The sequence below is a fragment of the Ochotona curzoniae genome, unplaced genomic scaffold (genome assembly GCF_017591425.1).
Source record: "Ochotona curzoniae isolate NIBS_2020 unplaced genomic scaffold, NIBS_Ocur_1.0 scaffold_2587, whole genome shotgun sequence".
Classification (NCBI taxonomy): Eukaryota; Metazoa; Chordata; class Mammalia; order Lagomorpha; family Ochotonidae; genus Ochotona; species Ochotona curzoniae.
This window is the reverse complement of record NW_024467096.1, coordinates 3,348,167-3,371,588: the sequence shown is the minus strand read 5'-3', so window position 1 is coordinate 3,371,588 and position 23,422 is coordinate 3,348,167. Positions and strand designations below refer to the sequence as shown.

Genomic DNA, 23,422 nt, shown 5'->3' with positions numbered 1-23,422 from the left:
ACAGTGCTTGTAATGTCATCCCATATTTTAAAACTGTTGAGCTATTTGGGGAGCAGGTTTCTTTTTCTCTTTATAGGGGATAGAAAATATATAAAGGTTACCTTGTGAAAAATGATTATTATTCCAATTCGACATTATGCTACAAGTTTTAACCAGTGCAAAGGGACAAGAAAGGCCAACACCAGCTGCATTGCAAAGGAAAGAGCTAAAAACTGCCTTATTTACTGGTAACGTCATCGTCTTTTTAGAAAACTATGTGGGGGTGGGAGAGTTGGGGAGTATTATGTTGGGATAGTGGGTGAAGCTGCTGCCTGCAGTACCAAAATGAAGCAGTGGCCAACAGTCTGAGAGAAAATATTTGTAAACCATGCATCTGATAAATAACTGATGTCTACATTGTATTAAGAACTATTACAACTGAATAATAAGTACCATATTTTAAAACATTCAATTTAAAAATGGGTCAATATTTGAACAGAGGCTTCATTTAAAAAGATGTGTCAACATCAAGTAAGAACATGAGAAAAAGTTTGTCATTTTTCTTTAAGAAAACACAAAGCCATGGTGAGGTACCACTGCATGCTTATTAACTGGCTACAATAAAAATCTATACCAGTTATTAATGAGAATGTGGAAGAACTGGATGTTTCACATTCTGCCCTTGGTAATATGATATGCTGTTACTTACTTGGGGAAAAAAATTCAACATAGAGAACAAACCAGAAAAACCCCACATATTAACCATATCATATGATCCAGCTGTTGCATTCCGAGGTATTTGCTCAAGAGTCAAGTGCATAACCACACAAAATGTGTTCTTGAATGTTTAAATGAAATATCCCAAAATGTCTGTCAACAAATAAGCAAAATGATGGTGTATCTATAGAATCCTACTTGGCAATAAAAAGCAATAATGGATGCCTTTATTCTTTTTTTTTTTTTAAAGATTTATTTATTTATTTATTTTTATTGGAAAGGCAGGTATACAAAGAGGAGAGACAGAGAGGAAAGATCTTCCATCCCATGATTCACTCCCCAAGTGAGCGCAACGGCCGATACTATGCCTATCCGAAGCCAGGAGCCTCTTCCAGGTCTCCCATGTGGGTGCAGGGTCCCAAAGCTTTGGGCCGTCCTCAACCGCTTTCCCAGGCCACAGGCAGGGAGCTGGAAGGGAAGCGGGGCTGCTGGGATAGAACCGGTGCCCATATGGGATCCCGGGTGTGCAAGGCGAGGACCTTAACCACTTGCGCCACTGCTCCGGGCCCTGCCTTTATTCTTTATTATGTTAATTTACATCTGTGGGACCTCTTTAAATGTTACTGTATGTGTAGTGTGTGTTTCCTTTCCAAGATGTTAATCCTGGAACACATTTCAACTTTTGATAGACATTAAGTCCTTCATTCTTTCCCTTGATGGCCAATGGATTTTGGGTCTTGTGTGCAGATGCCTTCCTTACTTCAAGTTCATTTAGATGTCTCCTTAAAGCATTTAGTTGGATTTTATTTGTATATTTTGTGTTTAATTCTTATTTTGTTTTTACTTATTTGAAAGAGTTAGAGTTTATTTATTTATTTTTCTAATTTATTTGAAAGGTGAGGGAGAAAGAGAGATCTTCCATTTGTTGGTTAACTCCCAAAATGGCTGCAACAGTCAGGGCTGTCCCAGGCCAATGCCAGGAGACAGGTGATTCTTCTGTGTCTCCCATGTAGGAGCAGGGGCCCAAACGCTTTTGCTAACTTCTGCTGCTTTCTTAGGCGCATTATCATGGTAATGGGCCAGAAATGGAACAGCTAGGACTCAAACTGGTATCCATATGTGTGGTGGGCACTGCAGGCTATGCCACAGTGCTGGCCACTGTTAAATACTTTAATTCACCCAGATGCAATACATGTGAATAATTTGAGATAAAATATCTATATTTTAGATTTAGTAACAAAAAGAAGCATTTCAGTTCAGAATGTTTTCACGTAAATAATTCTGGGAAAATAATAGAGGTGAATTTCTTTCTCTGAACAAAAGTGTATTAAAAGTGGGAAATACCACTGCTTTACATAATGTATAATAGAGATTCATAATACAGAATTTAAATAGCATTTTGCCCATTTGTATGAATTCTAGAAATCTAAATTCTTTAGGATCTAATGTCTTGTGATGTGTTTGGTGTAAATTACTTGATCCTTTTATGGGTAAATAAGAATATGCGTATATTCTCATAAATGAACTATATAATGAAGATTAGCATATGGGGAAGTGAAGATACACTGCAGTGTGTATCTCTACTTCAGAATTAATGGAGGACTCCCAGTGAAACAATTCAGTATACCTTGACAATACGATGCTGGTTTTTCTACCTTTGCTTATACCTACAATGTCATGGTGCACTTAAGTAGCAGAATGTTGAACTTGTAACTGTTACTAAAGGACTATAGTACTGTAATAATATGGGGGAAATGATAGGGAAAAATGAGGAGAGAGGGTGGAGGGAGTAGGGGAATCCTTATACTTATAAAACTGTGTCAAGGAAAGTAATAAAAATTTTAAGAAAAAAATTCTTTTATACATGTTTGTGAAGCTGTTATATTTTATGAAGTTCATTGTGGAGGGGAATTGTTGCTTATTAATAATCTCATTTCAGTAAAGCCATTAACTTACATCGAGTAAGGAAGTTATTAAAAGCATAGATTTGTGTTTCATAGTTTTTTCATAAGTGACTAATATCTGATAGTAATTTGTACCTGTATGTGTTATACTTAGTAATGATATGTTTTTTAAGAAATGATGAAGATACTGAGAAGGAAGTGAGAATATGAAAATAGCAAGGGGAGATAGGAAAAAACAAGAGATAAAACAAAAGGTAAAAGGATAAGTTAATCTCTTTAGTGAAGGGGGATTTTGTGTTATACCAACTAATATGAAGCATTCCTTCAGGCTACTAGTAGCAGTGGTCTGGCTTCATTTTTTTGTTCATTTTTGTTCTTTGTTGGAACAAGAGATGGACTTTCATTGTTTTTATTTTGTTGATTGATATACTGTCAAGACATATACTGCTAAATGCGTTGGGATTCTTGCATTCATAATTCATAATTCTTGCAGTAGCCAGTGTGTATATATATATTTTTTTTAAATTTATTTTTAGGCAAGTAAGAATTTTGAACCAGAGACTTAGAGAACAAGAAAAAACACAAAAGGCAACTGGTGCTGTGGATTGCAACGTTGAATGTAGGTAAAAACATTTTTAGAGGTTGATGTTTAAATTCTTTGTGGCTCTGGAAATGTTGATAAACAATCAACCTTTTTTAATTACTGTGTTTAAGTGGATTTTCTTTAAATTAAAAATAAAACTAAGACTCTATTAAAATTTAAAATGGTGCAGAAACAAAAATAAAAGATCTATGCTATCATTTCCTAAGAACACACTGATTTTTTAAAACAGAGCTTTTTTTCTTTTTACATATCTTCTGTTTGTACATATCAAATGGACATAGTTGATTATTTCATGAACATCAACTTTATATATACCATGTACAAGGACAGATAACTATATGAAACACTCTGTTACTTTTTTTCTCTTTTTATATATTGACCGCCTTTTAAAAAAAATAAGGTTTTATGTATCAATGTGTCTTAAAGACTTTTTTCTGAAAACTATAATGAGAAGTTTAATTTGCAAATACATTTTTTAAATCGGTGCATGATTTTTTTTCATAATGTGGCTTTTTCATGAACTTTATACATTTTTAGGTTTATTTCACTTACAGGCAATGAGACAGAAACAAAGGCAGAGCTTCCATCTGCCATGGCTAGGGCTGGATTAGAACCTAAGGCAAGAGCCTGGATCTTAGAACTCAGTCCAGGCTTCCTACACGATGGCCTTGCCCAACTCTTTGAGCTATCATCTGTCGACCTGCTGTCTCCCAGAGTTTTTGTTGGCGGAAGCTAGACTCTTGGAGCTAGAGTCAGGCCTCACAGTTTGTTATGGTATTTGAGCCTCCCAAGCAGGTCTTTGTCCCCCCTCCCCACTCCCCAGATTTCTTTATTGACTTGAAAAGCAGAATGACAGGAAGATTTCTCTTCTATCCACTGAGTCCTTCTCCAGATGCTTACAGTAGTCAGGGCTAACCCCATCTGAGTCTTCCACAGCAGCAAGTACACAAGTATTTTATCATCATCTTCTGTTTGTCCAGGTGAAATAGCAGGAAGCAGGATTGGTACTGCAATAGCCAGGACTTGAACTAATCCTTCAACATAGGATATAGGCTTCCCAAGTAGTAGCTTAACACCTGTGCTCACCAGCAGTATTTAAATGTTTAGGCTAAAAATCTGCCTTGCATGAACATTTGCAAGACCTCACAGCTTACATTTATCTATATAACATTTGGTAGATATTTTTCTCTAACAGAACGCTTAAATACATTTCTTTCTCTTTAATAGGCACTTTGGTATTCTGCTTATGTAGCTCTACCATAATATATTTAAGGTCATCTACTGATTGATGTCAGGATGTTTTAGCCTTTTTACCCAGTGAAAACAATGCAGTGAACTTCCTAGTACTCATGTCTTTATGCGCTTGCAAGTATGTAAGCATTTTTGGTGGATTGGTAGCAGTGGATTGCTGAAGCAACAAGTATATACAGTTACAGTTCTAATAGATATCAACAAACTGAGGACAATTGTAATATATTAAATGACAACCCAAGGACAGTTTTCTTCCTCTATATCTTTTACAAAACAGTAAGAAAAATATGAATACTCAGCATAACGTGCACTTTATAAAATATTCTCCTTGTACCATAATACTTTCTGAAGAGGTGATCTCTGGTCCTACTGTGAATGAAACTTGGTTGCAGGATCTCCAGTGAGAGAGAGGAGGCCAGTAGAGGAAGTGGGGAGATCACTGGATTCCACTTTAAGTAGCATCTCTCTCTGCATTCTTTTACTGTTTCTTTTTTGCTTGTCTATTTTGCTGTTCATTTGAAAGCATTTATTATTACAATTTATGAAAGTGCTTGTTTGATATTGGCTCGATGAGAGCAGGGATGATATCTGTTGTTTGCTGCTGTTCACTAGATTGTTAACACAGTGCCTCACACACGTGAGAAACATTCACCCAAGGCTGTGTTTGCTCAATGACTGATGACATGGCTTTTACAGCCTCGAAAAAGAATATGATACAATCCATGACAGATTTAGTCTCCTAGAGACTGTCGTATGATTCCTTTATTGTAAATATTTATCTATTTATAAGACTTTAATGTGGCAATACCTTCTGGAAAGATGCCATAGTTAACAGTGATTGCTTCCTGTGGGAGACTAGATCTTGGGAGAGGAAGACATTCAATAAGAATCATTTGATATCATAGATACTTTGTGGTATTTCAATGTAGAAATCTTTCATTTAAACATATGAAGGTAATATAATACTCAGAATATCAATTGGAGAAGGTCAGTATGTCTTCTACCAGCCAGTTTTTAAAAAATATGTTTAGTAATATAGAAATGCTCATACATATAACTTCAGCAAGATGAATGTATTCCAGACCTTTCTCTAACAAAAAAATCTTTCAGGTCTGTACTTACTAATTTTGGGGAAAAACTTTTATCTTTTTTTTGTCTTACAGTGTTTTCTCTTCAGTCATTGAATATTTCCCTGCAAAATCAATTACAGGAATCATTGAAGAACCAGGAATTACTACAGAATAAAAATGAAGAGCTCTTAAAAGTGATTGAAAACCAGAAAGATGAAAACAAAAAATACACTAGTATATTTAAAGACAAAGATCAAACTATACTTGAAAATAAACAGCAGTTTGATATTGAGATAACAAAAATAAAAATTGGTATGCATTTAAACTGTAGCTATGGCCACATTTTTTAGAAAGAATAGAAAACTGATTTTTTTTGTTGTTATTTTAGAACTAGAGGAAGCCCTAGTCGATGTGAAAAGCTCCCGGTTTAAGTTAGAAGCTGCTGAAAAAGAAAATCAAATACTGGGAATAACATTACGCCAGCGTGATGCTGAAGTGACTCGGCTGAGAGAGTTAACCAGGTAAGTTAGTTGACTTCTTTTGAATATCTTCTGTGCCTTTTTCTGTATGACTTAGAAACCCCAAGATAATGTCAGACCTACCTTTATCCTGTATTTTTCCCCTTATTTTGTCAGTGCTTTCACTAATTTCAAACAGTGGTTTTTTTCTGTTGCAGTTGAGTTTAGCAGTTCCTGACATATCTAAGTGCTTTTTTAAAGCATGTGATTCCAGGCAAAAGGTTTTAATGAGAAGCTTGAACTTTAGTCAGATGGTTAAGGTCTCTGGCTTTGAAGCCATAGAGGCTCAAATGGAATCACAGTTCTGCAACCAAGAAGCTTCTGTACCACACAGAAAACTGTCAATAAAGTGAAGAGACAACCAACAGAGTGGGAGAAAATCTTTGCACACTACACAACAGATAGGAGAATAATATGCAGAATTTGCAAAGAACTTCAGAAACCCCAAAACAGCAAAACAGACAAACTTGTTAAGAAATGGGCAAAGGAAGTGAGCAGGCATTTTTCAAAAGAACAAATTCAGATGGCTAATAGACATACAAAAGAATGCTCAGGCTTCCTATCTATCAAGGAAATACAAATAAAAATCACCCTCTTTTGGAAGAGTAACTTGGAGTTGAGAATTTTATTAATGGCAGGCATTTACTGTAATAGAAGCCAGTAACCAAAAGGTCACGTGTTATCATTTATATGATGTGTACAGAATAAACAAATCCATAGAGATGATAGAGTGTGGTTGCCAGGGACATAAATTGGGAGTGATGATCATGAGAATAGATCCTTTTTGAGATCCTGAAAACATTCTGGAATTAAACACTGGTGACCATCTTCTAACTCTATGAATATGCTAAAGCCCACCAATTGTGTACTTAAAGGAGGGCAATTTCATGGTATGTAACGCCCATCTCAAACTTCTTCAAGTATGTATGCTTTACAGTCCATTTAGAAGAGAAAAAGAGGGCAGCACAGCAGGTCAGAGATCAGACTGTGAGCAGTTGGTTAGACTACCTGCAAGCGTTTCCTTCCTCATCCTGAAGGCTTTTAGGCACAAGCAGAAAATGCAGGAAAAAAAGCAAAAAAGTGATAGGAGGCTCTAGTTCTCTACTAATTTTGTTTTCATAGTTTTTTCATTCTCTTTTTACTTGTCCTCCCTATGGAGGGAAGATTTTTCTTATTTGCATTGTCATTAATAGGAAAACTCCATACATGTGAAGTATCAGTACAAAATAGTCATGGATTGAAAGTAGAATTCACGCATTTCCTTTTCTCTTGCACATGTTATGGCTTTAGCTGAACTGGTTTATGCCTGGTAGTAACTCTATGTCTAATTTAATCTAAGTTAACATTTGCATTTTTTTTCACCTATTAGATGAATGAATAGATAGATCTGTTTACTTATTCATTTGTTCAACATCCATTTATTGGATATTATGTTGCAAACGAATATTTGTGAAGCCCACATGAAAATATTTAATCCTCTTAATTGCTAAATATTTATTTACATCAGTGAGAAGTGGCTCATTGTAGACTTTTACTGTGATGTATGTAAAAGATAATTTATATACGTTTTAAAATATTTTTGTTGCAAGCGCAGATTTTTTTTTAAAGATTTATTTTTTTTTTTTATTGGAAAGGCGAATATACAGAGAGGAGAGACAGAGAGGAAGATCTTCCATCCCATGATTCACTCCCCAAGTGAGCGCAACAGCCGATACTATGCCAATCCGAAGCCAGGAGCCTCTTCCAGGTCTCCCACATGGGTGCAGGGTCCCAAAGCTTTGGGCAGTCCTCGACTGCTTTCCCGAGCCACAGGCAGGGAGCTGGAGGGGAAGCGGGGCTGCCAGGATAGAACTGGCGCCCATATGGGATCCTGGGCGTGCAAGACGAGGACCTTAACCACTGCGCCACCGCGCCGGGCCCGCAAGGGCAGATTTACAGAGAGAAGGAGATATAGAAAGATCTTCCATTCACTGATTCACTCCCCAAGTGTCCACGACAGTTGGAGCTGAGCCAATCTGAAGCTAGAAGTCAGGAGCTTCTACTGGGTCTCCTGTGTGGTGCAGGGACCAAGGCTTTGGGACACTCTTTACTGCTTTCCCAGGTTAGAAGCAGGGAGATGGACGGGAAGTGGAGTGACTGGGACACAAACAGGTGCCTATCTGGGATCCTGGTGGCAGATGCAAGGCAATTTAGCCACTGATCCATCATACTGGGCCCAGGAGATACATTTTTAAGGATAAATTTGGTCTGGTATTATTGAACATGTGGAGTGCATTTACTAAATAAAGTTGGTAACAAAAACATAGGTGAGGCCAGCACTGTGGCACTTTTAAGTCAGGCTTTCATCTGTGGCACTTGCATTCTCCATGGACACTGGCTCATGTCCTGGCTGCTCCACATCCAATTCAGCTCCCTGCTTGTGGTTTGGGAAGGCTAGAGGAGGGCTTAAGTTCTTGGGCTTCTGCACCCATGTCAGAGACCCAGAAGAAGCTTCTGTCTTTGGATTGGCTTCAGCTTCAACCATTGCAGTCAATTAGGGAGTGAACCAGCAGATGGACTCTTTCTCTTTCTCTGTAAATCCTTTTTCTCAAAATCAAGTTTGTTTTTTGTGATTTGGTTTTGGTGTGTTCTTTTTGGAACGTTAGACATACAGAGACAGGAGAGAACAGAGAGAAAGATCCTCTGTCCATTGATTCATTTCCCAAGTGGCTGCATTGGCTTTACCTGTGCCAATCTGAAGCCAGGAGCCCAGAGCCTCCTCTGGATCTCCCATGAAGGTGCAATTTCCCAAGGCTTTGGGCCATCATCCTTCACTGCTTTCACAGGCCACAAACAGGGAGCATGAATGGGAAGCAGGGCTGCTGGAATTAGAACTGGCACCCATATGGGATCCCAGTGCATGTAAGTCTAAGTTGAGGACTTTAGCCACTAAGCTACTACACCAGGCCCCCCCCCTTTTTTTTTCCTTAATAATGTTCCAGAATAAGTAAACAATATAGTTGTTCTAGAGGTTAGTATAAATGAAAACCCAAAGAAATAAAGGAAGTTACTTGACTTTCACAGCTAGTTAGTACCTTTGCTGGGATTTGAGCTAGAATTTGAGATTCTTTCAGCTTTGCTTCTTTTGTATGTATGAGTTTTAAGATTTTACTTACTTATCCAGAAGTCAGTTACAGCGGGAAAGGGAGGTCTTCGTGCAGTGCTTCATTCTATAAGAGACTGCATCGGCCAGGGCTCGGCCAGGAACTCCATCCAGGTCTCTGAGCTAGTGCTTGAGCTTCTGTCCCTGCTATTCCCCAGCCATTGGCAGGGAGTTGGATCAGAAGTAGAGTAAGTGGGACACAAAACATGTTCACATGGAATTCTGTCATTCCTTGTGGGCTTTGCCTGCTATACTGCAGTGCCAGCTCTGCTTTTTCATTAAAAAGAATAGCTTTTATGGGCCCAGTGGCATGGCCTAGCAGCTAAAATCCTTGCCTTGAATGCGCCCTGGATTCCCATATGGGCGCCGGTTCTAATCCCGGCAGCTCCACTTCCCATCCAGCTCCCTGCTTGTGGCCTGGGAAAGCAGTCGAGGACGGCCCAAAGCTTTGGGACCCTGCACCCGTGTGGGAGACCTGGAGGAGGTTCCTGGCTCCTGGCTTCGGATCGGCATAGCATCGGCCGTTGCACTCACTTGGGGAGTGAAACATCGAACGGAAGATCTTCCTCTCTGTCTCTCCTCCTCTCAGTATCTCTGACTTTCCAATAAATAAATAAATCTTAAAAAAAAAAAAAAGAATAGCTTTTCTGTGAGTAAAGATGACCCATTATTAAGGAATTGCACCACTCAAGCAGATATATTTTTTAAAAGGTTTTTATGTCGTTTTTTTTGAAATAGAGATTTACAGAGAGGAGAAACATGGAGTCAGAGATCTTTCATTCACAGGTTCACTCCCCAAATGACCACAATGGCCAGAACTGAGCTAATCCCGAAGCTAGGAGCCAGGATTTTTCTGGGTCTGCAACATGGATATAGGAACCCCAGGACCTGAGCCATCCTCTACTGCCTTCCCAGGCTATAAACAGGGAGCTGGAATAGAAGTGGAGCAATTGGTACTGCACCCTTTTGGAATGTCAACACTGCAAGTTGTGGAATTAGCCTGTTGAGCCACTGTGCTGACCTTTTGTTCTATATGTAAGGATTCAGGTTTTCGTCCAAGACTGAATAAGCCTCAGGCAGAGCTCCAAGGTTCCGTGGGGTTGCCACTCAGCCATTCATGCCTGGCAGGGCCAAATGATGCATCCTTACCTTCTGGCCAGGAGAAATCTTACCAGCGCTAAGGCTGAGTTTGATTACTGCTCACCCACTAAGGCATGGGGCCAGGTACTATCTATCTTCTGCAGATACTGGCAAATGTCTTTTTACCTCTTGACAAAAAAAAAATTGTTAACGTATAATCTTTTATATGTTTATACAATATAATATGATAATTCAATGTATATATACAACATGTAATGATCAACATCATAATAATTAGCATTTTCATATTCAGCATTTATCATTTCATTGTGTTGGGACTTTCAACCTCGGTAGATCATTATAAACTATATGTCACCCTATTATGCTGTAGAACTTAGACCTCATTTCTCTTTTTAACTGTAGTATGATATTTGTTATTTAGCCTCTTTCCTAACCTCTAGTGACCACCGTTCTAAGTCATCAGCTTGTTTAAGCTTCTGCCTATGACCTAAAACATAGGGTTTTTGTCTTTCTGTGCATAGTTGTTCACTTAATATGATATCCTTCAGAGCCCTCCTTTTTATTGTAAATGACAGGATCTCATTTTTTTTGAAATAATAAAATTCAGTTTAAAAATGATGGACTGAATAATCGTTCATTTTATATGCATACACAAACATGCACATATTTATATGTACCGCATTAGCTTTATCCATTTATTTGCCCACAGTGTATTTTGATAGTTGTGAATTGTACTGCAATAAACATGGGAATGCAGGTATCTCTGACATTGATTTCATCACACTGTTGGGTATATACCTAAGAGTGGAGTAGCTGAGTCATGTAGTCTGATTTTAGATTCTGAAGAATCCACCATACTGTTTTCTATTTTCTATAATTGCTGTGCTTACTTGCATTGCAACCAGCAATACATAAGAGTTCCTTTTTCTCCAGGTCCTCACTAGCATTTTGTTATTCTGTGTCATTTTATAACTATTCTCCGGTGGATTATTTTAACTTGGGTAAGGTGAGACATGGCTCTTTTCTCTGGAAATGCTTGGACTTGAGTTTGTCCCCTGGCTTTTAGGAGCCTTAGGGGAGCAGTTACACTTCATGGAGAAACTGGTAGGGACTCACAGCTGGTAAACTGTTAACTGCTTCCTGCAGAGTGATGCTATTGACTGGTCTCTAACCAAGCAACTCCGTTTGCACCACTGTAGAGCTGCTGCCGAGGTCCATGGATGGTCAGTGGGAGCCCCAGTTCGCTTCTTGGTTTTCTAGGTAACCACAGGTGGGGTAGGCTTGCCGATCTTCCAGTTTTTCATGGATAGGAGATAGGAGTGGGCCTCATACGAAGCAGCTCAAGATGCTGCAGAAAGAAATGTCTACCTCCAGTTCTCTTTTCCCACTGTAGAGACTTGGGCCATGGGCAGTCCTCTGTGGAAGTGTACCAGCTCAAAGGAGGGATGGCTGTCCTTTTACTCCTCTGATGCAGCCTCTTTCAGTTCTGTGGTCCAGCTGTGTCCCAGCCTCATTCCTGAGTTCTGAGACATTGATGAAGATCATCTTGTCTGAGGATAGTTACCAGAGAGATTTTTGTGAAGCGGTTCAGAAGTGAGAAACTCATCATCAGCCACCTTGCTGACATTTTTCTTATTATTTTCCATGATTCTGTAACAGTGGCTTTATTCTTATTTTCTTATGTTAACTCAATAAAGAAAAAAAAAGTCATGTTTTCAAAATTGAAATTTATTTGATTAAAAGTTGCACTTTGGGGCCCAGCACCATGGTATAATAGGTTAAGCTGTCACCTATCGGTGAATGGGCTAATCGATCCCCTGAAGGCATCGGTTCAAGTCCCAACTGTTCTACTTTTGATCTAGCTTTCTGCTAATGTGCCTGGGAAAGCTCCAGGGAGTGACCTCGGTCTTTGGGCCCCTCACTTGCGTGAGACCTGGATGAGGCTCTTGTCTTCTGGCTCTGGCCTGGCCCCGTCCAGATCATTACAGCCTTTGAAAGTGAACTAGCAGATGAAACATTACTCTTCTTGCTTTCTCTCTTACTGTTACTCTGCCTTTGAAATAAAATTAAATCTTTTTTTAAAAAGCAGATGGTTTTAAACATTTCTGTAATTGCCTGTTGATCTCCCATGTATCTTTTTAAAATGTTGATGTTTATGTTTTTCTAGTTAATTTGTAACAGCATACGTGATTCAGTTCAAAGAGACTAAAGCCTTGGTATTAAATGGCTTTACTAGGTTTATTAATAAAGCTACCATCAAATAAATACCACTCAGGGCAAAATTGTGCTAAACTTTTTACCATCTTTTTAGAACTTATTTAATAATTATAATTCTGAAGTAGTATCTTCATGTTACATTTGAGATGGAAATTCAAAAAGGTTAAATGACTTGCCCATGGTCACAATTAATGTTGGCAGTATGAGATTCCATTCCCGTCGTACTACATATCCTTTATAGTTATTTTATCACATTTTTCTGGTACCTACCTATTGCTTAAACCTGATTACAAAAGATAATAATCTCTATCCAATCTTTGTTCTAGTATTGTTTCAGCATTGTCGGCATACATATTCTGAACAGAAGAAAATTATTTAAATTCTAACAGACTTGCTTCTATTTTGCTTCATACCCTAGCCTACTTATATTGGGTTTCCACTTGAGGATTCAATTTGTACTGTTGTGTAAGAAGAAAACATTTCTATATCTGGAGTCAAAATACATTATGAGTCTTTACTCATATGTGGAATTTGATGCAGACCAAGATCTTTTATCATTTGTTATTTTAATTTTAATTTAATCTTGTCAAAGTATGCATGCTGATTTTTTTTAATTTTAGTTGCTTGTTTTCATATTAAGAACCAGATATGTGCTTCAAACCATTTTTTAAGCGTGAGTGTGTGTATGTGTATGAATGAAAGAAGCAGGCTGAAGTTAGTAAATGGTATACTACATTCCTCTTAACAGAACCTTACAGAACAGTATGGCAAAGCTGCTCTCAGATCTTAGTGTGGACAGTACACGCTGCAAGTCTGGGAATAACCTTACTAAATCACTTCTGAACATTTATGATAAACAACTTCAGCACGATCCAGCCCCTGCTCGCACTTCCATAATGAGCTACCTGAATAAGTTAGAAACAAATCACAGTTTTGCGCATTTGGAGGCACAGTCGACAGTTGAAAATGAGGAAGCCATAGAGCCAGATGGGCCTTCAGAAAGTGCTGTGCCCTCCAGAGGGCTGCATCCTAATAACACCAGAGGTGGGGGAGAAGTTCCTGCACTTGGAATTGTTTCTACCTTTTCGAAACAGGATTCAGATGCAGAGGATGAAACTTTGACTCTAATAGAAGATGGATATAATTTGGACAGTACAGTTTACATTCCTCTTGTTCGAAGCACTTCTAAAGTGAAGTCGCCACTTTCTAAAAAAATGTCCCCTCAGCCCCAGATAAGTCTCTCTACCACACAGCTCATCAGCAGCAGTGGACTTGTCTCTGAAACAGAGAAGAAATTGTGCACACCTTCAGTTTGTTCTTTGAGACAAGAAGTAGAAGATGCACCTGAAAAACTTTCCAAAACAGCTGATATGGAGGACAAACAGCTCCTTGAAAAAATAAAGGAAGCCATTGGCAAGATTCCTGTTGCCAAGGTGGATCCAGAGGTACAGGATGCGTGTCACGACCCTCCATCTTGTCACAAAAGCAGGGTTCAGGTGAAAGGCAGCGCTGCCTGTGAAGGCAGTATTCTCAACTCCGACTTGATGTCTGACTGGAGCATCTCTTCTTTTTCAACATTCACGTCTCGTGATGAACAAGACTTCAGAAATGGCCTTGCAGCACTGGATGCCAACATTGCTAGACTCCAGAACTCCTTACGGTCTGGTCTTCTGGAGAAATGAACTAAGAACACTAATATTGTACTTCCTCTATTTAAGATTAGAGCTTGGCTTTGTTGAAGATATATTTTAATTGTCTCTAGAGAAGTGACATTTTTGTATTAATTATGCATAAAATAAATTGAATAATAAATCTTACTGGACTGTCTTGACACTGTGGAACCTAGAAAAACAAATCCGCTTCAGAAACTGATAGCTGTTAAAGTTGTGAATAACTAGGAAGTAATGTTTTAAATTTAGTGCTTGACAATTAGAGTTCTTTTTTAAAATTGTAATTCCTGGATTAAGGATATTAATTGAAAAGATTTTCTACCCTAAATTGTTTAGTTGTTCTAAAACATAAAGGAATATAGTCCATTGATTCAGTTAATGGTATTCAAGCTAGTGTTTCTTTTTTGTTTCATAATGCCTGTCTGTTTCTTAATGTCATTGTGTTTTTATATTGGATGTTCTATTGTTATAGGATAGTGTTGTTGGGAGAGATATAAAAACACGAGAAGACATGCCAGAATCCCAACCCCTTAAAAACTATTGATGGGACTGCAGGAGGGACAAGCCTGTGCTGTGATATATGCTGTTAAGTCACTGCCTGTGACTCCAGCTTTTTTTTTTAAAGATTTATTTTTATTATTTTTTTTATTGGAAAGGCGGATATACAGAGAGGAGAGACAGAGAGGAAGATCTTCTGTCCCATGATTCACTCCCCAAGTGAGTGCAACGGCCAATGCTATGCTGATCCAAAGCCAGGAGCCTCTTCCGGGTCTCCCACACGGGTGCAGGGTCCCAAAGCTTTGGGCTGTCCTCGACTGCTTTCCCGGGCCACAGGCAGGGAGGGGCTGCTGGGATAGAACCGGCACCCATATGAAATCCCAGGCGTGCAAGGCGAGGACCTTAACCACTTGTGCCATCGCGCTGGGCCCGACTCCAGCTTTTAATGTCAGGGTGCCACTTGAAGTTTCACTGCTTTACCTCTGATCCAGCTTCCTGCCGTTACTCCTGGGAAAGCAGCAAATGATGGCTCATGTACTTGGGCCCCTGGTTGGAGTTCCTGTCTCCTGGTTTCAACCCGGTGCAGACTAATCAGCAGCCATTTGGCAATGGACAGTGGAAGGACAATTCATTCCACCTTTCTCTGTCATTTTGCCCTTTAAATATATAAATCTTTTTAAACGTATCAATTGGTCCAAGAAAATATGGTAACATTTTAAGTAGATCTAGGCTGTCTTAAAACCTTGATATTTTTATTTATTTTTATCTTGAATGTATGTTTTTAAAAATGTATTTCCTTTGAAAGTGTTGGATAGAGATTTTCAATTCACTGATTCACTCTGCAGATGGTCACAATGGCAAGCACTGGTCCAGGCCAAACCCAGACAAGTTTCCCACGTGGGTCTCAGGAACGCAGTGTGCTATGTTTTTCTGCTTTTCCCAGGCCATTAGCAAGGAGTTAAATTGGAAAAAGAATGGCCAGGACTCCAACCAGCACCCACATGGGATCACAGGCAGTGACTTTACCTGGTACACCACAAAGCTGTCCCCATGAACATATGTTTTAACGGCTGTATGAAATCAAGTCATGTTGATAAGGAAATGCTAGCAGATATGTTCTAGTTTGGGGGATTTATTTATGTGTAAATAAAGAGATTTTGTTCTTACTGTATTTGAATATGATGGAGTTTGTAAATCTTGGCATGGGTTGTAATTCTACATTTCTGGACTTTTAAAATTTTTCTTTCCATAGCACAATAGCAGAGAACATTCTCTATTCTAGAAATAGTATGAACATGATTGGTTTCTGCTTTTCTGTACCAGTACTTCTGACCTATTCGGAGCCACATGCTTGAGGGTAAGCAGCACATTTAAACTTTTGCAAAGCTGGATGTCGTGCTGTCACTAAGTCTTTGTGCAGGTCACCTGCCTAGTACAATTGTGTTCAGTACTTGGACACGTATCAGCGTTCATGAATGTTTTGCTAGTCCCAGAATTTTTCTGCTGTTTTTGAGGTGTTGGTGCTCTTACAAGGCCCAGTTTTTCAGATAATTTTTTTGTTAATTCTGAAAATGTTAAGAGTTATAAAGTATATTCACAGGATTGTTCATTGGCATTTTAAATTTTCTTACTTTTGGTATTCAGAAATTAATTCATAGACTGCCTATTTGGGGATAACAGGCCACAACTCTCTTAAGTTCAGAAATACAGAATAATAAAACAAGAGAGAAAATTGTGTTATCTTTCTACTCCTAAATTGCATCTGTCAGTTATATTTCTGAAGTAGCATAAGATTATTATTTGGTGATTCTGAGACTGTAGAGAAAAAAACAAATTTGATTTCTTATATGTGCTCACAACACTGATAACTCTGTGATCCTAAAATGTGTGCAAATTTCTCTCTACCAGCAAGCAAGTGATAGTCCTATAGTGAGGCACAGCTGGGCATTCTCTGACTCAGATCAGTTCTGAAGCTGTCTACTTGAAATGAACATGATGTCTGACGCAGTTGAGGACTCTGTCCCACCAAAATGCCCACTGACATCAGACACCAGGCATAAGTCTAAGCCTCCAGATCTGATGTACTAGCTTCCAGTCAGGTTTCCATAACCCCTATGGTGGCTCACAGAGCCCAGAGAAACACTGTTTATCATTTTATTATACAGGATCTGTTGAAGAACCCAAGTAAGCAGCCAGGTGAAGAGATTATGTGCGGCAAGGTCTGGAAAGGTCCCGAGTACAGGGGCTTCCGTCCCTGTGGATTTGGGCCATGCGGCCCCTCCTGTACGTGAGTTCGTTCTGGCTGAGCTGTGCTGAAGCTGTCAGAACCCTGTCCTTCAAGTTTTTTATTGTTAACTTCAATGCAGTTGGAGCCTAGAACACAGTGGAGGAATGTGATTGGACAGAAGGGACGTGATCAAATGCTTATTGACTGGGTTGGGAAAACCCAGCAAGGCCTGTCTGTCCAGATTCCTCTTGAGCTCTCTGGGCAGCATTTGTTCCTCTCAAGTATGGGGCAAGAACCCTTCTGGAATGGGAGTCTTGTGACCTACGTTCAGACAAGGTAGGTCATAGTTTTTTATGGTCATCTCTAAGACAGAAAGGGGAAGGGACAGGGAAGATTATATAGAGTGTATTTTTAGTTGACCCATCTTGAGGAAGAGAAATTCTAGTTTCTCTGACCTACCTTGGAAAGAAAAAGCAGATGAAAATAAGGCAAAAGTTCAGAGACATTTTGCTTGTAAGGCCTGAAGCACCCAAACATTACTGTCTTTTCACTTTTGTCTTTCTGAAGCTGCTTCAGGAACCAAGGACCAATGACCATAGATTTTCATTTAGGAAATAACAAGGACTGTGGGAATCATGAGCCAACCATGAACAAAAACCAAAGTGATATGCTATAATGTCACAGCAATAAAAGAATATGGCCTGTTAATACAGGACAGGCATCTTATATTCAAAGTAAATTTATACCTGAGTGTATTAAGAGTGTATTCTGTGTCTCCCAGGTTGATGCAGGGACCCAAGCACTTGAACCATCTTCTGCCTCCTCAGATGAACATTAAGAGGAGAGTACAAGATATTCCATTAAGGGAGAGAGCCCTCACAAGTGGCATCTTACCCCCTGTGCCAAGTATTCCCCCTGCAAAGCAAATTTATATGCTTATGGGTTTGATGAAGTAGTAGTTAATAACTTGATTGAAGAATAAGTCAGCCTAAAAATTCTTTTTGAACAGCCTTCACCAGGAGGATGCTGCTTATTTCATACAGGGTATGAACATGTAAGAGAAAAAGAGAGAGTGGTAACAAAGAATGCACTCAGAAACAATGTCTTGAATCCCATGCTAAGGAATATCCTTGAAACATTTTGTTTCCTAATTGAAGGTCATAAGATAAAATTGAATGCTGTTAGGGCCTGGTGCAGTGGGGTGGCCTAGCAGCTTAAAGTCCTTGCCTTAAGCACACCAGGATCCCATATTGGTTTTGGTTCTAATCCCAGAAACCCTGCTTCTCATCCAGCTCCCTGCTTGTGGCCTGGGGAAGCATTAAAAGATGGCCCAAAGCCTTGGGACTTTGCCACCCATGTGAGAGACCTGGAAGAAGCTTCTGGCTCCTGGGTTTGGATTGGCAAAGCTCCAGGCCATTGTGGTCACTTGGGGAGTGAATCAGCAGACAGAAGAACTTCCTGTCTTTCCTCCTCTCTGTATATCTGACTTTGCAATAAGAATAAATAAATCTTTAAAAAGGAAGAAGGAATTGAGTGCTGTTAAAATTTCAGAGTGATGATAAATAGGAGAGATTAGGAAAGCCATCATAATCCTTTGACAATAAAAGTGGAAAAGGAAGCAGATTGAAAAGAGAAGTTTAGAGGCTTGGTGATTAGTAAATAAAAGGAAAATTTAAAAATTATTCTTGGGATTCACAATTTGGTTTGGAGATGCACTGAGTGGTGTCTAAAATGGGAAATCAGGGAAGCCATTTGGTACAGCAATTAAAATGCCACTTGGGACACATGCATCGTATCTTGGAGTGCCTGGATCAGAATCCAGCCCAGCTCTAGCTTCTGCCATCCTGTTGTAGCTTGAGTTGCAGCAGCTATAGCCTGCGTGGTTGCTTTCTGATACCCATGTGGGAACTGGGGGTGAGTTCTTTCCTGGTTCCAGCTTCAGCCTGGCTTGATGATAATACACTGATAATATAGAATTAGATCATCGTACTGGGAGTTTCATAGCCTGCTTCAGAAGGGTCAGTGTGTCCCCAGAGTTCAGCCCTCTGATGGGATCCTTCCAGATGGCCACAGTGTGAAAAGTAGACTTGTAGAGTATCCTCCAATATCTGCTAGAGTAAACTCAGCTTCTGATAGCTACTGGTCCTCTAACATTTTGCCAATATTACTGTCCTGATCCATGAAGGTGATGTACAAATTTAAATAAATTTTACATTCGTAAGTACCATTGGAAATGAAATAATTCTGTTGGAGCCAAGTTTAGCAAGAGCCTACAGGCAGAGTTAAGGAACCAAAGAATTGCTTGGCACACATTTTTCCCCTTATTTTATCTTTGTAATTTAATACATTTTTCCAAAGTGTATTTCATTAGTTGTGAGATTTATATTTATGTCAAGTGCTTTAAAAGTTATAAAGCTGTGGTTCCTCTAGATGGGAAATAGGGCAGAATAACAAAGCCTGCTTCATGTAGAAAAGGTGTATGGTCAAATCACAACCAAGTGTGTATCTAATACACATTGTGAAATGATTCCAGCTAAAATTCATTTATTCAACACATGAAAACTCTGATGTGATAATTAGTGTTATAGACTTGAAAACAAGACAATGAGCAAGACAAATTCTCTGCCCTCGAGGAGTTTACCTCACAGTGGGACAAAGGGGACTTTAAAGTGAAAGGTGCTGTGAAAAAAAAAATCAAAGGGGATAAAGCAACAGAATTGACCTACATTTTAAGTATTAAAATAAGAAGCTCTTTCTCACTTATTAGGGTTCCAGAGTTTAAGCAGGTAGAATAGATTTGGTTTGTGAGCTAACACCTGTTAAATTTTCAGATCATATGAGTTCTAGGTATTGCTTAAGCAAGTGATTTCATGCTGTTTTTTAATTTTTATTCTTCATGGTACAGTTCCATAGGCTCAGAGGATTTTCCCTTCCAACTTCCCCAAACATACTCCCCTCTGGTTTTCCCCTGTGTCATTACAATAGTATAGTCCTTCAACAACAATTACAAGTCTATCATTCTGCTATTTAAGCGTGTCATGAGAGCAAATGAATTCTAAGACCAAAGTACACCTTACAAACTGCAAAGCCTTTCCTTTTTCTGGGGCTGTTTTAGCATTGCGTATGACGACAACTGAGCATGATTTTGTTCAAGTTGTTGGCCTTTACCAGACTTCGCAGACAATTGCCAGAGATTTTAAGATCTTATTAGAGACCACGAAAGGGCTTAAAAGTTGGGTTTTTGATTCTTCTTAAATTTTGAAGCATCTCACTCATACCTGAGAAGGAATCATGTCCACAGCAATGCCCAGTAAGCACACGGGCGTTCCTTCTGCCTGGACTACTTCTCAAATTCTTACTCATTCTTCCAATCCATAGTTCTACGTCTGTATTTTATGTATATATATCCCACACATCAGTGAAGCAGGATGATGGGATAAATTACTGTCCTGGAGACTGGGTTTGAAAAAGTTTGTGCTGTTTCTCTTCCTAAATATTTAATGATTTATGGTCTCTTTCAGCACAAAGAATTAAATGTAAATTATACATGTTATATATAATGTAAATACATATCTATCTGTTTTCCTACCCTGCATGCTTTTAAGGAACATGAACTAGATTTATCCATCTTAAGCTCTCCCTGTGACTCTTGGTGACTATCATATAGTACGTACAGAATAATTATTATTAGACTTAACTAAATCTCTAACAAATGGTCATCTAGGCTTCAGGCAGTTTTCTCTTGGTTTTGGTTAAGTTCATGCAAAAACCTTTTCATGGTCTTGCTAAACATCCAGAAGTTCCTAAAGATTTATTTATTTTCATTGCAAAGTCAGATATACAGAGAGGAGGAGGAGACAGAGAAGATCATCTTCCATACACTGATTCACTCCCCAAATGGCTGCAACAGCAGGAGCTAAGCCAATGGGAAGCCAGGAGCTTGGAGCCTCTTCTGGTTCTTCCACATGGATGCAGGGTCCCAAGACTTTGGGCCGTCCTCTATTGCTTTCCCAGGCACAAGCAGGGAGTTGGATGGGAAGTGGGCCTGCTGGGATTAGAACTGGCACCCATATGGGATCCCAGAGCATGCAAGGCAAGGACTTTCGCCACTAAGCTACTATGCCGGGCCTTTCTAATTTCTGGAATAAAATTCACTTCTTTAATAGACATTTACATTTTATTCTTTGTGCTGAAAGAGACCGTAAGTTACTAAATATTTAGGAAAGAAAACAGCACAACCATTTTCAAAGCCAGTCGCCAGGACAGTAATTTATCCCATCTGCCTACTTCACTGATGTGTGGGAGGTATAACTGTAGGCAAATCATTTGAAAACTAAGGGCACTGTACATTCCTGCTTGTCCTCTTCTGAGGCCTGCCAGCTTGTCAATGACTCTTGAAAGCAAGCCTACCAATAAGCAGTGAACTCCAGATGTGATCTAATCCGACAGAATGCAGTTAGATTGTCATCTCCTGTCATCTTAAAATCGTTCTCAAATAAACAAAGACTAAATTGGCTGTCTTCACCATCATATTACAGATTACATTAGCGCTGCAGTTACCTTGCAGGTAGTATTCCCATTGTCATTGTTGATATTGAGTGGCATCATTGTAGGCCGTCTCAGGAGCTCAGGAGGTCTCATCCATCAAACACTAAGATTGTGACTAGGTCAGTAGTCTCAGCCGCCCTCCATGGAGAGCTCACATTGTACCACAAAACTTGAAAGCACTGTTTCCCCTAAAAGCCAGGTCTGCTACTTAAGTCCTTAAACCTAGAATGAGGAAACAAACTGAAAAAGCAGATACATGCTCAGCACAATATTCCTGACACCTAAAACAATATACTGTGCTTGTCAGTTGGTCGTCTTCATTATATTGTCTTCTCATGAGAGCTAACTCTCATGAACACTTAAGTTCTTTTTTCATTTTTTAAAAATATGTATTTATTTTTATTACAAAGTCAGATATACAGAGAGGAGGAGAGATAGAGAAGATCTTCCATCTGATGATTCACTCCCCAATGGCTGGTGCTGTACCGATCAGGAGCCAGGAACTTCCTCCAGGTCTCCCACGCGGGTGCAGGGTCCCAAGGCTTTGGGTCATCCTCAACTGCTTTCTCAGGCCGCAAGCAGGGAGCTGGATGGGAAGTGGAGCTGCCGGGATTAGAACTGGTGCCCATATGGGATCCTGGGCATTCAAGGCGAGGACTTTAGCTGCTAGGCCATGGCGCTGGGCCTGTGAACACTTAAATTCTTGAGACCCCATAACTGTTGCCAGAACTTGGCTCTATGACACTCTTACTCTACGAGCATGATCTAATAATAAATTACATCTGGAGTTTGTTGTAAGATGGCATGTGGAAATACTTTGTGAGTGACAACCATTAGATTATTATAACAATTACTAATTGTGTGTAGTTGGTTTGTATGTATATGTGTTGTATACATTGTGCCATGCACTGTTGTATGCTTTAGGGAAGACATGTTTAACATCTCTACTTACCAGGTGACATAATGCTAGCTAAACAATTTTCTCATTTTCTGTCACTTGGCCAGTCCCATCAAAAATTATCACTAGGACTTATAAAGTAAATGGAGAAAGTTACTTTTCTCCCTTTTCCCCTCCTCAGTGGTTTTCTCCTGTCAACACTGACAGAGTGAATTATGACAATACCAGAACCCCAGCACTGTCTTCCACTCAAGACCAGATTAAGAGGGCTCCATTCTCCAAGATATCTGATTGCATGAAGATGTGCCACAAAGTATCCAGGAAGAGAGCCCCATCCCAGTGGACCAGGAGGACCAGTGGACCAGGAGGACCAGTGGTCTCAGTGGACCAATTCATATTGGTTATAGGAAATGTTGTCAGCTACTCAGTAGGAAAAACACATGGCCAAGGTACATATTTTCAGTCCATTGTCCCTTCCAGATTATTCTGCACTTGGCTGTGAGCTCTGGGTCTAAAGTAGGATAAGAGAACAGAATCAAATATTTTTTTAAAAGTGAGCAACTCCAAAATAAGCAAAACAGATCCTCTTGGAGCGTAGTAGTTTGTGGTTTGGCGACAATAAAGAAAAAAAGGAAAAATAACTTTCAAACTCTACCCTCAGCAGCCAGAGCACAAATCATTTATCTTTTCTTATTGGGTCAGTCACTACTATCAGACTGTCAAGATTGGAAGATGAAAAACTAGAGCAAGTCAATAAATATGCATTTGAATAACCAGATCTTCACTTTTAAGAGCAGCTAGCTTTATTCCACCACCCATCCTTCCTCAGCACAAAACTAGTGGTGCTTTTTGTGCCATTTCACCTCCTCCTCCACATCCAACCGGTCTAAAAAATCTGGTCACATTTTTGTATCGATGGCTGAACACACATAGCAACTATTTTCAGCCCCTAGTGCACCCATGAAGCATATAATAACTTAAATTGGAGTTTCATGTCTTTGGCAGAGTTTTGAGAGAAGGTCATGGTATATTACTGTTGATATAAAACATTTAAATGTTCTATGGTACCCTCCTTTAC

The 23,422-nt window shown here is 39.3% G+C and overlaps 1 protein-coding gene across 2 annotated transcripts in view; it reads left to right on the top strand.

Moving 5' to 3' along the window:
- CCDC14 (coiled-coil domain containing 14) overlaps positions 1-14,448 on the top strand; it is a 42,124-nt gene extending 27,676 nt beyond the window's left edge. For both annotated transcript variants that reach the window (XM_041003000.1, XM_041002999.1), the window contains 4 exons: positions 3,137-3,219; positions 5,619-5,837; positions 5,914-6,046; positions 13,252-14,448. In XM_041003000.1, the coding sequence (XP_040858934.1) occupies positions 3,137-3,219; positions 5,619-5,837; positions 5,914-6,046; positions 13,252-14,185 (1,369 nt within the window). In that variant the 3' untranslated portion in view covers positions 14,186-14,448. The remainder of the gene's footprint in view (positions 1-3,136; positions 3,220-5,618; positions 5,838-5,913; positions 6,047-13,251) is intronic.
- The last annotated feature ends 8,974 nt before the right edge of the window (positions 14,449-23,422 follow it).